The sequence below is a fragment of the Heptranchias perlo genome, chromosome 12 (genome assembly GCF_035084215.1).
Source record: "Heptranchias perlo isolate sHepPer1 chromosome 12, sHepPer1.hap1, whole genome shotgun sequence".
In the NCBI taxonomy this organism is placed as follows: domain Eukaryota; kingdom Metazoa; phylum Chordata; class Chondrichthyes; order Hexanchiformes; family Hexanchidae; genus Heptranchias; species Heptranchias perlo.
The window spans coordinates 35,013,799-35,034,537 of record NC_090336.1 but is presented as its reverse complement, the minus strand read 5'-3'; the positions used below and the strand labels follow the sequence as shown (position 1 = coordinate 35,034,537).

General features: G+C 44.3%; 1 protein-coding gene across 3 annotated transcripts in view; it reads left to right on the top strand.

Annotated features, from left to right (window-relative positions):
- dennd2b (DENN domain containing 2B) overlaps positions 1-20,739 on the top strand; it is a 378,850-nt gene that overhangs the window by 340,345 nt on the left and 17,766 nt on the right. For all 3 annotated transcript variants that reach the window (XM_067993945.1, XM_067993943.1, XM_067993944.1), the window contains exons 15-16: positions 9,870-10,047; positions 14,719-14,760. In XM_067993945.1, coding sequence (XP_067850046.1) covers positions 9,870-10,047; positions 14,719-14,760 — 220 coding nt within the window. The remainder of the gene's footprint in view (positions 1-9,869; positions 10,048-14,718; positions 14,761-20,739) is intronic.

Sequence of the window (20,739 nt, the reverse complement as noted above, 5' to 3'; positions counted from 1 at the left end):
CTGCAGTCCGTGTGGTGACGGTTCTCCCACAATGCTGTTAGGAAGGGAGTTCCAGGATTTTGACCCAGCGACAATGAAGGAACGGCGATATATTTCCAAGTCGGGATGGTGTGTGACTTGGAGGGGAACGTGCAGGTGGTGTTGTTCCCATGCGCCTGCTGCCCTTGTCCTTCTAGGTGGTAGAGGTCGCGGGTTTGGGAGCTGCTGTCGAAGAAGCCTTGGCGAGTTGCTGCAGTGCATCCTGTGGATGGTGCACACTGCAGCCACAGTGCGCCGGTGGTGAAGGGAGTGAATGTTTAGGGTGGTGGATGGGGTGCCAATCAAGCGGGTTGCTTTATCTTGGATGGTGTCGAGCTTCTTGAGTGTTGTTGGAGCTGCACTCATCCAGGCAAGTGGAGAGTATTCCATCACACTCCTGACTTGTGCCTTGTAGATAGTGGAAAGGCTTTGGGGAGTCAGGAGGTGAGTCACTCGCCACAGAATACCCAGCCTCTGACCTGCTCTCGTAGCCACAGTATTTATATGGCTGGTCCAGTTAAGTTTCTGGTCAATGGTGACCCCCAGGATGTTGATGGTGGGGGATTCGGCGATGGTAATGCCGTTGAATGTCAAGGGGAGGTGGTTAGACTCTCTCTTGTTGGAGATGGTCATTGCCTGGCACTTATCTGGCGCGAATGTTACTTGCCACTTATGAGCCCAAGCCTGGATGTTGTCCAGGTCTTGCTGCATGCAGGCTCGGACTGCTTCATTATCTGAGGGGTTGCGAATGGAACTGAACACTGTGCAGTCATCAGCGAACATCCCCATTTCTGACCTTATGATGAAGGGAAGGTCATTGATGAAGCAGCTGAAGATGGTTGGGCCTAGGACACTGCCCTGAGGTACTCCTGCAGCAATGCCCTGGGGCTGAGATGACTGGCCTCCAACAACCACTACCATCTTCCTTTGTGCCAGGTATGACTCCAGCCACTGGAGAGTTTTCCCCCTGATTCCCATTGACTTCAATTTTACTAGGGCTCCTTGGTGCCACACTCGGTCAAATGCTGCCTTGATGTCAAGGGCAGTCACTCTCACCTCACCTCTGGAATTCAGCTCTTTTGTCCATGTTTGGACCAAGGCTGTAATGAGGTCTGGAGCCGAGTGGTCCTGGCGGAACCCAAACTGAGCATCGGTGAGCAGGTTATTGGTGAGTAAGTGCCGCTTGATAGCACTGTCGACGACACCTTCCATCACTTTGCTGATGATTGAGAGTAGACTGATGGGGCGGTAATTGGCCGGATTGGATTTGTCCTGCTTTTTGTGGACAGGACATACCTGGGCAATTTTCCACATTGTCGGGTGGATGCCAGTGTTGTAGCTGTACTGGAACAGCTTGGCTAGAGGCGCAGCTAGTTCTGGAGCACAAGTCTTCAGCACTACAGCTGGGATGTTGTCGGGGCCTATAGCCTTTGCTGTATCCAGTGCACTCAGCCGTTTCTTGATATCACGTGGAGTGAATCGAATTGGCCGAAGACTGGCTTCCGTGATGGTGGGGATATCGGGAGGAGGCTGAGATGGATTATCCACTCGGCACTTCTGGCTGAAGATGGTTGCAAACGCTTCAGCCTTGTCTTTTGCACTCACGTGCTGGACTCCGCCATCGTTGAGGATGGGGATGTTTACAGACCCTCCTCCTCCCGTTAGTTGTTTAATTGTCCACCACCATTCACGACTGGATGTGGCAGGACTGCAGAGCTTTGATCTGATCCGTTGGTTGTGGAATCGCTTAGCTCTGTCTATAGCATGTTGCTTCCGCTGTTTAGCATGCATGTAGTCCTGAGTTGTAGCTTCACCAGGTTGGCACCTCATTTTTAGGTACGCCTGGTGCTGCTCCTGGCATGCTCTTCTACACTCCTCATTGAACCAGGGTTGATCCCCTGGCTTGTTGGTAATGGTAGAGTGAGGAATATGCCGGGCCATGAGGTTACAGATTGTGCTGGAATACAATTCTGCTGCTGCTGATGGCCCACAGCGCCTCATGGATGCCCAGTTTTGAGCTGCTAGATCTGTTCTGAATCTATCCCATTTAGCACGGTGGTAGTGCCACACAACACGTTGGATGGTGTCCTCAGTGCGAAGACGGGATTTCATCTCCACGAGGACTGTGCGGTGGTCACTCCTACCAATACTGTCATGGACAGATGCATTTGCGACAGGTAGATTGGTGAGGACGAGGTCAAGTAAGTTTTTCCCTCGTGTTGGTTCGCTCACCACCTGCCGCAGGCCCAGTCTAGCAGCTCTGTCCTTCAGGACTCGGCCAGCTCGGTCAGTCGTGGTGCTACCGAGCCACTCTTGGTGATGGACATTGAAGTCCCCCACCCAGAGTACATTTTGTGCCCTTGCTACCCTCAGTGCTTCCTCCAAGTGGTGTTCAACATGGAGGAGGACTGATTCATCAGCTGAGGGAGGACGTTAGGTGGTAATCAGCAGGAGGTTTCCTTGCCCATGTTTGACCTGATGCCATGAGATTTCATGGGGTCCAGAGTCAATGTTGAGGACTCCCAGGGCCACTCCCTCCTGACTGTATATCACTGTACCGCCACCTCTGGTGGGTCTGTCCTGCCGGTGGGACAGGACATACCCAGGGATGGTGATGGAAGAGTCTGGGACGTTGGCTGAAAGATATGATTCTGTGAGTATGGCTATGTCAGGCTGTTGCTTGACTAGTCTGTGGGACAGCTCTCCCAATTTTGGCACAAGTCCCCAGATGTTAGTAAGGCGACCTTGCAGGGTCGACTGGGCTTGGTGTTTTGCCATTTTCGTGTCCGGTGCCTGGTGGTCCGATGCCAGGTGGTCCGTCCGGTTTTTTTATTCTTATTATGACTTTTCGTAGCGAGATTTTACAACTGAGTGGCTTGCTAGGCCATTTCAGAGGGCAATTAAGAATCAACCACATTGCTGTGGGTCTGGAGTCACATATAGGCCAGACCGGGTAAGGGCGGCAGGTTTCCTTCCCTAAAGGACATTAGTGAACCAGATGGGTTTTTACGACAATCCGGTAGTTTCATGGCCATCATTACTGATACTAGTATTTTAATTCCAGATTTTTATTTAATTAATTGAATTTAAATTCCCCAGCTGCCGTGGCGGGATTGGAACTCATGAGGAATGCCTGACTGGGTGGTGGGATCAGCTGCTGGGGCCATCCAGCAGGTCATTGGCAGGTGCACGTGCCAAGGTCTCCAGAATGGTCTGGGGCTTGCTGATCCCCTTGTGTACCTTCTTTCATCTTACACCACCTCAACTATGAAATACTATGTTTGAATTGTTTTGAAAACAAACACCTTTAAAGGGTGCAAAATGGCCACTTTTTCCTCAAAAATATATATTGATCAAAATTTCTGAAATTTAAAAATCGTCTGACAAAAATGCTCTACAATGAATATTATACGACAAAAACACTTCCAAAGACTGTTTAAAGAGTTTCTGTGCCTATGGAACTTCCCTTGCTTTCCATTCCAAGTGAACAAAGGGAAAACATTTATTTGGCATAACTATCATTGGAATGTGCTTGATGTGGTTTTAAATATTTTTGCATTAAATTTGGGGCCAGAATGAGACCCATGCAGGAAATGTGTACAAGCACTTCAGCTCACTAATAAGAGCAAGAAATTGCAGGCCAGAAAGAAAGTTGGTTCAGGCCTTTCTCTCCCTATTCAGCACTGCCTGTATGCCAGCTGTGCACCTGCTCTCCGGACACACTGGAAAAAGCCCTAGAGTTCATTCTCATATAGGGGCTTTTAAGCCTTAATTTCTGCAAAATCATGTACTTCTAAATTCCATCGCCAATAACCTAGCCATTCTATATTTCCCACTTTACTTGTTGAGTATGATACAATCACAATAACAGTTAGTGAATGGTGTATAAGGGACAGTCGATCAAGGGAAATATAAAATCCCAACCCTTCCAGCACATCTCTTTGGCTACGGTCATTTACTTTACATCTTGGTTCTTTAACCACTTCAATGATGAGCACATTAAAAGTCACAGGAGTTCTAACACGTTACAAAGTAGAATACGCCAATGAAATACTGCCATCAACAACTGTTATCATGTGCTCACACCTGCCTCACTGGAAATGGGTCTACATGGCTTGGAACACATTTTATTTAAATTACAGAATCAGATAGAATTGTACACAATAATCTGATATCCTACTCAGAAAGCCTGAGGTATGAAGTAGCAGGTTGTTATGACTATGAGGTAATCTGTTACACAGCAATGCATTTTTTGAGCAGAATGTCCCTTTCTTTTTGACATAAGCACTATTCTGTGCATCTTTTCTGTATTACACATTCCAGATAGTCTTTTCTTTGCTAAATTTGTGTTCATTGACATCAACCTCTTAACTCTAGAATGTGGACTACTTAAATAGGTGATAATGAGGAACGCTGATTGCAAAATGTAGGGACCTGACACCTAAAATATGTACATAATTTCCACAGAAACTGGCATAATTCGCAGCAAAATAGTTAATCCTGGTGGAATTAATATAATTAGTTGCTAAAGGTATAATTTTCAAAGTAAAAGAAAAATTCAAAAGAGCCTCAGAATTGCATGCTGTATTGCAGTCATGTGATCGCATTAAAACAACTTGACCCTTTGTTTCTGATGGCAGTACTCACAACCCTATGACACTTTTAATGTGCTTTGTTTCCATTTTGCCGTGCCGCTCACTAACAGTGAAATTGAATGAGAAAATAGAATATGATGAGCTCAAAAAAATTAAAGATAAATTAAATGTTTAATTTAAAAAGTGTCCTTGGCTGAATGAATACTTTCTTGTTCTCATGTTGGAGAAAAGATAGTGGGTGTTATGAAAGGGTGTGGGGGGAGAGAGAGTCATAACAAGAGGTTTGTAATGAACCAGTTTATAAGGAGCATTTATATTTAATAAGAAATTACATAAACACACAATGAATTGAATGTATCTTTTCTAAGACTGTAATTGGCAGGCCTTAAGTCTAAGGATTTCGGTCACATTTTCTTCCAATGGTATTGTCTCGTGCTCAGGTATGGTTATGATGTGGAGATGCCGGTGATGGACTGGGGTGGACAAATGTAAGGAATCTTACAACACCAGGTTATAGTCCAACAAATTTATTTTAAAATCACAAGCTTTCGGAGATTATCAGGTGACGAAGGGGATAATCTCCGAAAGCTTGTGATTTTAAAATAAATTTGTTGGACTATAACCTGGTGTTGTAAGATTCCTTACAGGTATGGTTACACAGGGGCCAACAGTCTGTTAGAATCTCACCCATGAGGCCCTTTTCATGTGCGGATCTTAACAGTGAATGTTGGTAAGCTATTCAACTATAGAGATATCACAGCAGAGCCAAATCCTGCTCTCCTCCAATGTCCATGCATTAGCACTTTCCAGCCCTGTACACTGAACAGCCATGAGCAATAGCAAGCCTGGCTGACATTTTCCCCTTCCTTAATCCAGGGGCCTTGATGCCATTTGTAATATCCCGAATGCCAGCCTAGCTAAGGAGTCCTAAATGTGACTATTTAAATTGTTTCAGAAGATAACTCATTACAATTACTAAACCAAAGCAGTGGGCAATGACACAATCAATGGTGCAATGAGTCACCACATCATTGGTTACACATGCCTTAAGGCATTGATGTCAATCATCCTACTTTTTTCTCTCTCTCTGACATAATGAGATGTTTATAAGTGATAAGAATCTCTAATTGCTTATGTTTTCAAAGTGACAGGAGTGTTAGTGTCAAAGGTACAACTGCAACTTGAGTTGTATCGCTCAATCACGTGCTAGATTTTTGTTTCAAGGAAGAGATTGTCACAAAAATATCAGCTATGATTCTGGTTCTAATGAAATGTGTTATGTTCAATATATGCTCTCCGTGATTTGTGGTTAACCACAGCTCTAGTTAAAAACTATCAATGAAATTATATCAATTACATTAGATCACCACCAAGATTTCCAATCTGACCACACTGCGCTAACGTTACTAATGAAATTCTGGAGGCCGGTAGTTCCAAGAATGTGCAGATTCTTGCACAGACTCTAACGAATGAGTGGGACTGAGCGTGTTATCGTTTGCTGTACAAGGTTGATCACGCACAACGCTTGATTTGGTGCTATAGGGTAAGAAAAGACATTTCCACTGCGGGGGGACCAGAACTATTGGCCATAAATATAAGATAGTCACTAATAAATCCAATGGTGGCCGTGCCTTCAGCTGCCTAGGTCCTAAGCTCTTGATTCCCTCCCTAAACCTCTCCGCCTCTCTACCTTTTCCTCCTCCTTTAAGACGCTCCTGAAAACCTACCTCTTTGGCCAAGCTTTTGATCGCCAGTCCTAATATCACCTTATATGGCTCGGTGTCAAATTCTATTTAATAACGCTCCTGTGATGTGCCTTGGGCCATTTTACTACGTTAAAAGGCGCTATATAAATGCAAGTTGTTGTTTTCAATTCACTCAATTGAAAAAAGTCTGCAATCATGTTTTCTCATTAATGGTGATTGTTTTGGCTGCATCCTTATTGTGAAAACTACCCTTTGATTTTTTTTAGCCTCTTACAATTTTAGTTGTTTGATCATCAATATTGAATAAAACTATGCTGTTAAAAATGCCTTCATTGATTGAAGTAAAATGCTTTCAGATTCCTGAAGATTGAAACAGCTGGACCTCCCAAAATGTTTTTGTTATTCCAGGAGTGCTCATTAAAATAACTAGGATGGGGTTGTTTTCCTTAAGATTTTTAAAAATTGAGATAAATATACTTGAAAAATTTACTGTTTCTTTTGACTGTTGTTGTTTTCTGCAGTATATTTTCTTTACTCATTATATCTGTATTCAGTTGGTACGTTTATACTGGTTGGCAGAGAGGCCAAGAATTTCCAGCCCATGCACTTCAGCAGATTGTCTCATCACCATTCCTTGCTTAACTCAAGCTTCAAGGAGTAGGGGTACAATTTGGTGGTATGAAGGGGATCCTTCTGGCTAGGTTTCCCTGCCTCTTTATCGCTCGGTAAGACACTGAAGCTGAGCCATTGAAGGGCTCCCAGTACTAATGCAGATCAAGTATGGCATTTGACCTTCCGTCTCCCAATTAAGATTCCAATATAACAGCCTAGCTGCTGGGACTTCCTCTACCTAAAGCAAATGGTTTAAAGTTCAATGTGTTGTACATCCCAGTTTAGTTTGCTAAAATGCCAACATATTTTTTATTTGTTCATGGGATGTGGGCGTCGCTGGCAAGGCCAGCATTTATTGCCCATCCCGAATTGCCCTTGAGAAGGTGGTGGTGAGCCGCCTTCTTGAACCGCTGCAGTCCGTGTGGGGAAGGTTCTCCCACAGTGTTGTTAGGAAGGGAGTTCCAGGATTTTGACCCAGCGACGATGAAGGAACAGTGATATATTTCCAAGTCAGGATGTTGTGTGACTTGGAGGGGAACGTGCAGGTGGTGGTGTTCCCATGTGCCTGCTGCCCTTGTCCTTCTAGGTGATAGAGGTCGCGGGTTTGGGAGCTGCTGTCAAAGAAGCCTTGGCGAGTTGCTGCAGTGCATCCTGTGGATGGTACACACTGCAGCAACGGTGCACTGGTGGTGAAGGGAGTGAATGTTTAGGGTGGTGGATGGGGTGCCAGTCAAGCAGGCTGCTTTGTCCTGGATGGTGTCAAGCTTCTTGAATGTTGTTGGAGCTGCACTCATCCAAGCAAGTGGAGAGTATTCCATCACACTCCTGACTTGTGCCTTGTAGATGGTGGAAAGGCTTTGGGGAGTCAGGAGGTGAGTCACTTGCCACAAAATACCCAGCCTCTGACCTGCTCTTGTAGCCACAGTATTTATGTGGCTGGTCCAGTTAAGTTTCTGGTCAGTGGTGACCCCCCAGGATGTTGATGGTGGGGGATTTGGCGATGGTAATACCATTGAATGTCAAAGGGAGGTGGTTAGACTCTCTCTTGTTGGAGATGATCATTGCCTGGCATTTGTCTGGCACGAATGTTACTTACCAATTATCAGCCTAATCCTGGATGTTGTCCAGATCTTGCTGCATGCGGGCACAGACTGCTTCATTATCTGAGGGGTTGCAAATGGCACTGAACACTGTGCAATCATCAGCGAACATCCCCATTTCTGACCTTATGATGGAGAGAAGGTCATTGATGAAGCAGCTGAAGATGGTTGGGCCTACGACACTGCCCTGAGGAAGACCTGCAGCAATGTCCTGGGGCTGAGATGATTGGCCTCCAACAACCACTACCATCTTCCTTTGTGCTAGGTATGACTCCAGCCACTGGAGAGTTTCCCCCCCTATTCCCATTCAATTTTATTAGGGCTCCTTGATGCCACACTCGGTCAAATGCTGCCTTGATGTCAAGGGCAGTCACTTTCACTTCACTTCTGGAATTCAGCTCTTTTGTCCTTGTTTGGACCAAGGCTGTAATGAGGTCTGGAGCCGAGTGGTGCTGGCCGAACCCAAACTGAGCATCGGTGAGCAGGTTATTGGTGAGTAAATGCCGCTTGATAGCACTGACGGCGACACTGTCCATCGTTTGCTGATGATTGAGAGTAGACTGATGGGGTGGTAATTGGCCAGATTGGATTTGTCCTGCTTTTTGTGGACAGGACATACCTGGACAATTTTCCACATTGTCGGGTAGATGCCAATGTTGTAGCTGTACTGGAACAGCTTGGCTAGAGGCGCAGCTAGTTCTGGAGCACAAGTCTTCAGCGCTACAGCCGGGATGTTGTCGGGGCCCATAGCCTTTGCTGTATCCAGTGCACTCAGCTGTTTCTTGGTATAACGTGGAGTGAATCGAATTGGCTGAAGACTGGCTTCTGTGATGGTGGGGATATTGGGAGGAGGCCGAGATGGATCATCCACTCGGCACTTCTGGTCGCATCCTTGGCAATGTCTGATTAGCCAAAAAGTATGGCCAATATTGGTTGTGTAAATAAATGCAAATTGTGATGGCAATTTAAATCCAGATTTATATTTCTAGAAAAGAGTTTGATTTTGTGTATATTTAAAAAAGCCAGAAAAAGGGTCAAATAACTGAATAATGCAACGCACTAGGAACTTTAAATTTTTAGTCTTGGAACTCAGCTCCACGTGTTTAAACAATCCAATCCAGAACCTAAAAGAGAGTACTCAGCCAAGTCATTAATTGAATTACTGACTTTGGCTCAACATTTCCAGTGGCTCAATCTGGCAGTGTGTTCAATTCTCAATGGGCTGTGGTCAGCTCTGGTGAAATGAAATGGAAGGTCATTTAAGGACATCTCTAACTGGTCACAAATTATTGTATTCAACAGTTTGCTTCAACGAGTACCCATTTATAATATACATAAGGTAGGCTGCAGTGAAAAAAAATCCAGTGAAGTAAAACTGTTATTACTTCAATTCAGATAACATGATATAATATTAGTTCAGTTTAGTTCAAATTCCATGATTGGATCCTAGCATCCTCCCGTCATCACTGCTCACCATGTGTGCTACTGGCAAAAATTATAACCACCAACCAGCCAAAAAGAAAACAAAAGCTTTGCACCACCAACTCCTTCCACCTATATATAAAACATAAGGACCAGGCTAGCACGGTGTTTTGTGGTTGAAATGACTGACAAAATTCCCATGGTGAACTCTTTTATTCGGGCATCATCTGAACCTCTTGAAGTGTTGGTACATTTAACACACTGCACATTTTCCTATGTGTAAAATTTGCCTAGCCCAGGATTATCAGCTTCTTTTGTAGGAACAGATATCCAAGTAAAGTCAGGCAGTATTTTATGAGCGCAATTAATAGAGCTGCACAGCAGAATTAACTATTGTTTTTGGTATGTTTACACAGCACTTTGTCCAACTGTGCCCATGCTGTGGTGGCTCTGCTATACCCATTCTCCTGGCAACACACCTTCATACCAGTGCTTCCGTCCTCCATGATCGACATTGTATGCTGCCCAACGCCCTTCCTGGTGGGCCTGCTCTCCAGCTCACTCCCCAAACTAAAGGAACTTCCTGTGGAAGAGGTAAGAGCACAGAGAGGCTTCCCTATTTTAAGGAGGTAAATTTCCTATCAGTAGGTTTTTATGAAAAAAGATGTGCCCCTCATCTCAAATTTTTGATTTGAAAGATATAAAACATTAATCTCCGTGTCTTACTCCATTTCCTTGCACTGTAATAGTAACTTTCAAAAGGGAATTGGGTAAATACTTGAAAGGAAAAATTTACGAGTCGATGGGGAAAGAGCAGTGGAAAGCAACTGATTGAAAGAGCTATTCAAAGAGCTGGCACAGGCGTGATGGACTGAATGGCCTCCTCCAATGCTGTACCTACTATGATAACAGTGACTTGTACACTTCAAATGTACATCATTGGCTGTGAAGTGCTTTGGGACATCCCAAGGTCACGAAAGGTGCTATATGAATTTACTTGCAATGTAGTTTCAGAAGTAATCAAGGCAAATAGAAATGTGTTTGATTGCTAAGGTGTTACAGTTAGGTAAGACATGCCTAGTAAACAGAAAACAACTTACACGGATATAGTATCTTTTACATAGAAAAATGGCACAAGGCGCTTCATAGAGGTATAGGGGAAAAAATGGAAGCAAACCCAAAGAAAGACATAAGAACATAAAAAATAGGAGCAGGAGTAGGCCATACAGCTCCTTGAGCCTGATCCGCCATTCAATAAGATCATGACTGATCTATGACCTCAGCTCCACCTTCCCGACCGATCCCCATATCCCTTGATTCCCTTAGAGTCGAAAAATCTATCGATCTCAGTCTTGAATATACTCAACAACTGAGCATCCACAGCCCTCTGGGGTAGAGAATTCCAAAGATTCACAACCCTTTGAGTGAAGAAATTTCTCCTCATCTCAGTCCTAAACAGCTGACTCCTTATCCTGACACTATGACCTCTAGTTCTAGACTCGCCAGCCAAGGAAAGCAGTTCTCAGCATCTACCCTGTCAAGCCCTCTCAGAATTTTATAGGTATCAATGAGATCACCTCTCATTCTTCTAAACTCCAGAGAATGGCTAAACTAGTTGTCCACCATAAATATTCAAGTTTGCGTCCCTTGGATTTAAAGGGAGCAGAGATGAGGATCATACCAGGGGGAACGACCAGGGTGAGAGAGAGTAATGGTTTTAATGGGGACAAGGGCATCAAAGGGTGGAGGTGAGGGTGTGATTGAGCAGATCGGTAGCTGCAGAAATGTCATGGAGGGCCAAAGGCTAGAGATCGTTGGGAATTTGAAAGTTCAGTTGTAAGTGACTTGGGGAAAGAGTTTTTTTCCAGAGCGGACACAGAAGGAAGTGGGTGCAGAGGGAACCAAGGAAGTGATCAGAGATGGCCTTATCCGTGATTGACACGACGGGAGTAGAGAGGCCACATGAGATGGCAAGGTCGAGGGAGTGGCCGTGAATATGGATAGGGGAGTTTATATGGAGGGAGAGATAAAGGGAGGATAGGAGGGCAGTGAACTTAGGAGAGAGAGCATGATGAGTTGAGATGGAGGTTGAAATCACCGAGGATGAGAAGTCGCTTGGTGCAGAGGCTGAGGGAGGAAAGCAGTGAAGATATCTCAGTGAGATCTTGGCACAGTACTTGGGTGGGCGGTAGAGAATGAGGATTTTAAAGGAAAGGTGAGAAGGGTGAAACAAGATGAGATACTGTCATGAGATCACCTCTCATTCTTCTAAACTCCAGAGAATATAGGCCCATTCTACTCAATCTGTCCTCATAGGACAACCCTCTCAACCCAGGAATCAATCTAGTGAACCTTCATTGCACTGCCTCTAAGGCAAGTATATTCTTCCATAGGTAAGGAGACCAAAACTGTACACAGTACTCCAGGTGTGGTCTCACCAGAGCCCTATATAATTGCAACCAATCTTACAACACCAAGTTATAGTCCAACAATTTTATTTGAAAATCACAAGCTTTTGGAGGCTTCCTCCTTCGTCGGGTGAATTCACCTGACGAAGGAGGAAGCCTCCGAAAGCTTGTGATTTTCAAATAAAATTGTTGGACTATAACTTGGTGTTGTAAGATTATTTACATTTGTCAACCCCAGTCCATCACCGGCATCTCCACATCATGGCTATATAATTGCAGCAAGACTTCCTTACTCTTATATTCCAATCCCCTTGCAATAAAGGCTAACATACCATTTGTCTTCCTAATTGCTTGCTTATACCTGCTTGTTAATTTTCTGTGATTCATGTACAAGGACACCCAAAACCCTCTGACTACCAACATTTCTTAGTCTCTCATCTTTTAAAAAAAAATATTCTGCTTTTCTATTCTTCTTACCAAAGTGGATAATTTCACATTTCCCCACATTATACTCCATCTGCCACCATCTCGCCCACTCATTTAACCTGTCTATGTCCCTTTGCAGCCTCTTTGCGTCCTCCTCACAGCTTACTTTCCCACCTAGCTTTGTATCATCAGCAAACTTGGATACATTACACTCGGTCCCCTCATCTAAGTCATTGATATATATTGTAAACAGCTGAGGCCCAAGCACTGAACCTTGCGTCACCCCACTAGTTACAACCTGCCAACCCGAAAATGACCTGTTTATTCCTACTCTCTGTTTTCTGTCCATTAACCAATCCTCAATCCCCAATCCCACGAGCCCTAATCTTTGAATGCCTTTTGAAAATCCAAATATACTACATCAATTGGTTCCCCCTTATCTACCCTGCTAGTTACACCCTCAAAAAGTCCTTAATAGATTTGTCAAACACGATTTCCCTTTGATAAAACCATGTTGACTCTGCTTAATCACATTATGATTTTGTAAGTGCCATTACTACGTCCTTAACAATAGATTCAAGCATTTTCCCTACTACTGATGTCAGGCTAACTGGCCTGTAGTTCCCTGTTTTCTCTCTCCCTCCTTTCTTGAATAGTGGTGTTACATTTGCTACCTTCCAATCCACGGGGACCATTCTAGAATCTAGTGAATCCTGGAAGATCAAAACCAATGCATCCACTATCTCTGCAGCCACCTCTTTTAAAACCCTAGGGTGCAGGCCAACAGGTCCAGGGGATTTGTCGGCTTTTAGTCCCATTAATTTCCCCGGTACTTTTTCTTTACTAAACTTAATTACTTTAAGTTCCTCACTCCCAGGACATAGTATTAGGGGTAAAAGAGGTGGGTTTTAAAGAGTGTCATGGTCGACCACGTCAAAAGCTGTAGAGATTCAAACTGAGTTGAAGGAGAGATGACAAGGACTTGAGAGGAAAGTGAGGTTGGAAGCAGGGCAATAGTTTGCACAGAGAGAGTGGTCGAGGGTGGGTTTTCTGAGGAGGGGGTGATAACAGGGGTTTTGAAAGGAAGTGGGGCCATGCCAGAGAAGATGGAGTCATGTACAATATCAGCTAGCATTGGAAGGGAAGATGAGTGGTCAACAGTTAAGTAGGAATGTGGTCAAGGGAGCAGGAGTTGGGTTTCATGGATGAGCTGAGGTCTGTCCCAGCTGAGCCTGCTGTAAATTCCCATAACTTGTATTTTCCTTGATTGGTTTTGAAGTGGGAAAAAAAACTGTGCCCTGTTCTAGCCACTCTTTTGAAGGACTGTTTCTTTCATTTCAGGGATAACACCCATTGAAATTGTCCCACAAGGGCCAAAATCATCACACAGTTTGTACTTGGCAACAAGACAAATATAACAGATCTTCTGAGCTCTTTCCCCTCTCAAACACTAAAGATGCACTTTAAAAAATATTTTAAGCTGGTTAGCACAAAAATACAGAGCGATGTACTCATCACTCTACAGGACCACTTCCTGTAGTTTATTTACAGACAAATGATCATGGAAAGACCCACAGGTCAGATTGTCCCACCCTACTGTCTAAACAGGATTGTGATGGCAAGCCAACCAGAGGATGGTACAAAGAGATTAAATCAATCATAACAAATTGGGGTAATTATGGATTATTATAGTCATCATCCAGACAATTTTTGACTGGATAGATCAGTTTTTGATTGAGCAATTTGGGAATTTAAACCAGGCACCAAAGGGCTAATTATACAAATGCCTGCTACTGGCAGGGAGCCTTGCCAGCTAGCTATGCACATCAGGAAATCATGGGCACACTGCCCACAATTTTCAATCCATTTAATGGTTCTCAGGACTACTTCTTTTAGCTTTATATTGACATGCATAATATACAGGAAGCAGAGGTAGGATCTATGGTACAATATTGGACATTTACCCAAGTCATTATTCTGACTTGAAAATCCTCCCAAATGTGGCAAGTCTAACTGTGGAACTCGGGTTTTTGCCAGTTTAAATTCAGAGCTTTGCTGTTGCTGAAGCAGTTTGAAAGAACCAGTATAATTAATTCACCGGGAGTTGTTAAAGTTGTGTTAAAGAGCCAGTGCCCTTGTTTTAACATCACTCCTCCTGGAAGAACTCAGTGCATTTGTCAAAATGTCTGCCTCCAAGTTGTGACATCCATTAAAGCACAGTCCCTGAATGAACTACTTATTTGTTCTGAATTCCAAAGCTGGGAGTAGTACCATATTAGCTTTTCCTGAGGAGCTGGGCTGGCAGGCTTCATCCTTGCAGGAAGTCAAGGCCAAGTATTTAACCTTGTGTGGGAGTCAGGCACAAGATTTTCAGTTAAAGAGTCTGCTGATTTATAACTGATCATTTATTCTATGAAATTCTTTCTGTCAGGCATTAATGGTTGATCTAGGAACAGATCGCTTCCTCCGACAGGTAAGACTCAAAATAGGAATATCACTGCATGAGCACCAAACCGTGAAATACTTGTGTATTAATAACTGGGATTGCAACATTAACAGTAAGGACTGAATGCTTGTTACAGACTTCCTATTAAAAAATATACATGTTGTGGGGCAGTGTGATTGGGTGGCACACTGGAGTACTGGTCTGCAGTGGCAAGGAGTAGTGGAATGCTGGTTCATTCCCACATTCTCCTGGGCTTCAATCTGAGCCGTATCCTTATGGAAAGCAGCCAAACGGGGGAGGGGAAAGAAAACAAAGTAAGGGAGAGTTGCCACTGAGACTGCTCTTGCATGCTCCCTAGTGCCCGACTAAAAAGTGATATTGGCAGAGGTCTGAGAGCTCATGAAACAATGGTATAAAATGAGGAAGTCGCTGTGACTATACTCACCCCCACATTGGTTCAATTTACTACTTATGAAAACAAAATCATACATCTATAGTGCTCATTACATAAAAAGACATCTTGGAGCGCTTTGCAGTGCAGAGGAGAGCAAGTGGGCATTGAGTGTGAAGAAAAGGAGTCAGGAATGGGGGAAAGCAGGGTAAAAGCTTCCCTAAGAAGGTAACTCCTGAGGACAGAGGCAAGGTGGCTGGAAGAGTGAATGGTGGAATAAAAGAAGCGGGAACAAAAAGTACGCCGGTGTTGGAGGGGCGGAAGGTGTCCGCCGGGACATAGGGCTGGAGAGGGTCACAGGGGTGGTAGGGGGTGAGGTCATGGAGAGATTTGAAGGTAAGGCCAAGAATCTTAAAAATGATTCTCTGGGACACGGGAAACCGGTGGAGCTTGTTGAGGAGATGTGGATGTAGACCCAAGTGTGGGTGAGGACACAGGCCGCACCATTCCTGCTGATGTAGTTTATGAATGATAGAAGGATGGAGGCAGGGCAATGGAATTGTTAGAGAAGTTCAGCTGCAAGGTGAGAAAAGCATTCATTAAGGCTTCAAAAGAGGGAATTAGAAGTGAGGATGAAGGCGGGCGATGTTGCAACAGCGTAAGAAAATGGTCATGGTGACAGATTGTTTCTCTGGGAGGGTGAAACGGAGCTCAAAGTTGAACAAAGGTTCCACACTTTTGGGCTTTGTCTAAGATGGAAGCCAGGGAGGAAGATGGAGTCAAGGCTAGAGGTATGTAGGTTTTTGTGGGAGCCAAAGAGGATGGCTATGATTTTACCAACATTAAGGTGCGGAAGATTTTAGTTCATCCGGACCACAGGAACAGGAGTAGCCTGTTCAGCCCCTCAAGCCTGTTCCGCCATTCATGGCTGATCTGTATCATCGCTCCATCCACCCACCTTGGCTCCATAATCCCTTAATACTCTTAGCTAGCAAAAACTAACCTTAATGTTAGTTAGGGAATTGGTGGTGGTGATAACAGTCATGAGATTAATGGAGAAGGTGATGAGGTTACAGCTGGCTGTCATCAACTTACATGTGAAAGCTGAACTCACTCTTCTGGACAACATTGCCAAGAAGTACCATCTAAATAATGGAGGAGGAAGTCACAGACAGAAACCTGGAGTACACCAGAGGTAACTGTGTGAGGGGTGGTGGGGTGGGGGGGGGGGGTGGGGGGAGAAATGATTAAAGCATTGTAATGCCAAAAGTGTAATTAATAGGACTGAAAGCCGATAAATCCCCAGGGCCTGATAATCTGCATCCCAGAGTATTAAAAGAGGTAGCGATGGAAATAGTGGAAGCATTGGTGATCATCTTCCAAAATTCTATAGATTATGGAACAGTTCCTGCAGATTGGAGGGTGGAAAATGTAACCCCACTATTTAAAAAAGGAGGGAGAGAAAACAGGGAACTATAGACCGGTTAGCCAAGCATCAGAAGTAGGGAAAATGCTAGAGTCTATTATAAAGGATGTGATAACAGGACACTTAGAAAATATCAACGGGATTAGATAAAGTCAACATGGATTTATGAAAGGGAAATCGTGTTTGACAAACATTCTGGAATTTTTTGAAGATGTAACTGGTAGGATAAGGGAGAACCAGTGAATGTGGTGTATTTGGATTTTCAGAAGGCCTTTGATAAAGTCCCACATAAGAGGTTAGTGTGCAAAATTAAAGCACATGGGATTGGGGGTAATATACTGGCATGGATTGAAAATTGGTTAACAGACAGGAAATAGAGAGTAGGAATAAATGGGTCTTTTTCGGGGTGGCAGGCAGTGACTAGTGGGGTACCGCAGGTGATCAGTGCTTGGGCCCTAACTATTCACAATATATATCACTGATTTGGATGAGGGAACCAAATGTAATATTTCCAAGTTTGCTGACAACACAAAACTAGGTGGGATTGTGAGTTGTGAGGAGGATGCAAAGAGGCTTCAGGCGATGTAGACAAGTTGAGTGAGCGGGCAAATACATGGCAGATGCAGTACAACGTGATTTTATCTACTTCGGAAGGAGAAACAGAAAAGCAGAGTATTATTTAAATAGTGATAGATTGGGAAACGTTGATGTACAAAAGGGACCTGGGTGTCCTTTTCCCCCATCACTGAAAGTAAACATGCAGGTGCAGCAAGCAGTTAGGAAGGCGAATGGTATGTTGGCCTTCATTGCAAAAGGATTTGAGTACAGGAGCAAGGATGTCTTCCTGCAGTTATACAGGGCCTTGGTGAGACCACACCTGGAGTATTGTGTGCAGTTTTGGTCTCCTTACCTAAGAAAGGATATACTTGCCATAGAGGGAGTACTGATCCCTGGGATGTCAGGACTGTCGTATGAGGAGAGATTGGGTCGACTCAGCCTGTATTCACTCGAGTTTAGAAGAATGAGAGGGGATCTCATTGAAACATATACAATTCTGACAGGGCTAGACAGACTGGATGCAGGGAGGATGTTTCCCCTGGCTGAGTGGGGGTCCAGAATGAGGGGTCACAGTCTCAGGATACAGGGTAGGACATTTAGGACTGAGATGAGGAGAAATTTCTTCACTCAGAGGGTGGTGATCCTGTGGAATTCTCTACCACAGAAGGCTGTGGAGGCCAAGTCACTGAATACATTTAAGGAGCAAGATAGATTTCTAGACACAGAAGGCATCACGGGGTATGGGGACAGAGTGGGAATATGGTATTGAGATAGAGGATCAGCCGTGATCATACTGAATGGTGGAGCAGGCTCGAAGGGCCGAATGGCCTACTCCTGCTCCTATTTTCTATGTTTCTGTGCAGCAGATCAGAGTAGAACCTGGAGAGTTGTCTGGAGCAGGATATATAGGAGATATTTGAGGAAGGTGTAGTGTTTGGCAGTGGAGGATGAGGAGAGACGGTAACATCGCTGTAGTCATTTGGTGTCTTTGATTAGTGCAGTTTTGGTGCTGTGCATGGGTGGAAGCCTGATTGGAGGGCTTCAAACAACTAGAAGTGAGAGAGTGCAGTTGTGAGAAAATGATGCAGTCTGGAAATCTTGCAAGAAATGGAAGGCTAGAGATGGGAGGGTGGAGGGGCTGGGAGTAGGTTTTTTGACAAGGTTTTGAAATACATGGGGAACAAGCCAGTGGACAGGAAGGGATTGATGATGTTGGTAATTATGGGACTGAGAAGCAGAAATTGGGTTGTCAAGAATTGGAACAATATGGGATCAATGAAGCAGCAGTGGGCTTCATGGATGAAGTAAGTATAGTGACGGCAAGAGGAGGGGGTGAAGGAGGAGAAAATGTGTAGTGGAGGGGGTGGGTGCCTGAGCATTAAGTAGGGGAAGGTAGGACTGAGAGTGAACAGGGAACTGATTAGCCTGTGATCCTACATACTAGTTATTCCATTCCATTTCACTCCACAGGAAGGCACTTAAAAGGTGGTGCTGCTTACAACGTCTAATTGGTAATGCCCATCTCCCCATCCTAACTGTTCTTGGCCTGTATTACATTTTCAGATATTTCTCCCTGATGTCTAATAGCAGTTCCTGTAAATGGACTTTGTCCACTGTGATCTGGAAACTGTAACTTCTCTATACTCTGTCTAGAGGACTTTTGCCTCAGAACTAGCAATTACCCCATTTGCAGTAATGTGTTTACTGGATTCAAAGTAGCCTCATGCTATGTAACCCCAACTCTCTTTGAAATGCAACATTACTATAGAGACCAGAGACCTAGGGGGTAATTTTGACACCCAAGAATGGGTGGGTTGGGGGCAGATGGGCAGTAAAAGCTATTGATTTAATCAGTGGGCCCGCAACCTGGCTCCAACGCGCCCGCTTCTGGGTTTAATCCAAGTGCGTTTGGATGCATGTGTGCAGCTGAAACCCGAAAGTTGCGTCCCCAATTAATGCCAGTGGCTAGCTTGTAGGTAATCAGTTTTTTGTGGATTCTGAGCCTGAAACGAATTTTACCTTACCTGCATGGGTTTCCCATGGCTTCTCAAACTCGCCAGTGAAACGGAGGCGAGATTCATGCAGAAGTTGATTTGGCCCTTTCAACCTGTGATTGACACATCTCAAGAAAAGCTCAGGGATTGCAGCTGGTCTCTCAGTTCTCTCAGGCAAATATTTGGCTGAGTTTTGTTTGTGTTGGGTCACTATTCACTCTTTTAGCCATCTCTCAATTAAATTAAATAAATTGAAAATACTCAATTGATAACATTGAATCAATGTTGAGTGTGCACAATCTTACATTTTAAAAAATGATGACAATATCTGAAATATTGGAAGATTCTGCAGTCAAGTTACTTGAAAGAATCATAACATTTTACAAGAACGTGGCTATTTTGCTAATAAAACTCCAAATGTGTTTCCAATTCTCATCCATTGTGTGGTCCATCTCTTCCCGGCTTTCTCTCTCTCCATCTTTTGGCAATAGGCTTTCCACAGATATTTATTACAGGCTCCGACTCCCACAACTATTTGGATTGTGTTTCTTCCCATCCCACTTCCAGTAAATACTTCATCCCTTTCTCTAATTTTCTCCTTCTCTGTCCTATCTGCTCTAATAAATCTATTTTCCATACCAGAGTTCCTAAAGGTCCTTCTTTTTCCTCAGCAGTGGTTGATACTTTGATTGAATCTACCACATTTCCCATATGCAGCGGAATACAATTGCCAGGGACATCAGTTATGGTTTTCATCTTTTAATGCTAGTGCTGTTAGGAAGTTCAAAAAAATGAATATTACTTATATTGCACTGATCACGAAATTGCTTCTCTCCTTCTCCATCTCACTTTCTTCTCCCCCTCTCTATTCCTCCCCTCCTCTTGCATTTTCCCTCTCTCATCTCTCCTTCCCCTGCCCTCACCCTCTATCTACCCTCTCTCCCTATTCCTCCCCCTCGCTGCCTCTCCCTTCTCTACCCTTCCTCTCCCCCTCACTCAGTCTACTTTCACTGTTCTCACCCTCTCCCATTCTCTCACCCCTCCCCTCCCTGTCTAGGTTCAAATATCTCCCTTGGTTGACATGAAAAGTTGCATTGGTTTTGACTCCCCATGTGCAATGGCATGCGTGATCAGCTAATAAAAACCGCAATCAATGAAAGAAAATATCTCCCCCCGCCCCCCCCCCCCCACAGCACCAACATTCTAACCAACTTTCTACATCCCCAGGTAGAATAATAAATATTGCCCCCACTCAACTGAGCAAAATAAAAATGAAAACCCACCCACTGAGCAAAAATTCTGGCATAGGATCACAAACTCTCATTCACCCCATCTCAGAAATTAGCATATTAAACCAGCACTCACGCAGAGAACCCCACTTCCCCCACATGGCCGCCTCCGGCATCAGGCCCCCCCCCCCCACCATGTCCTCCACAGCCCACGATCTTTCTCTCTCCCTCCCTCCTCTCTGATTGCCGGCTGCTTTCCCTCCCGCCAGCTCGACACTTCACTTCACTTCCACGTTTCCCATGCGATTATCTACCCACCCAATTAGTTCCCGGCTCCATGCTAAAGTCATGCCCATACAGACTGAACCCACAAACAATTTTACTTACACAATAGTAAATTGAAGCACA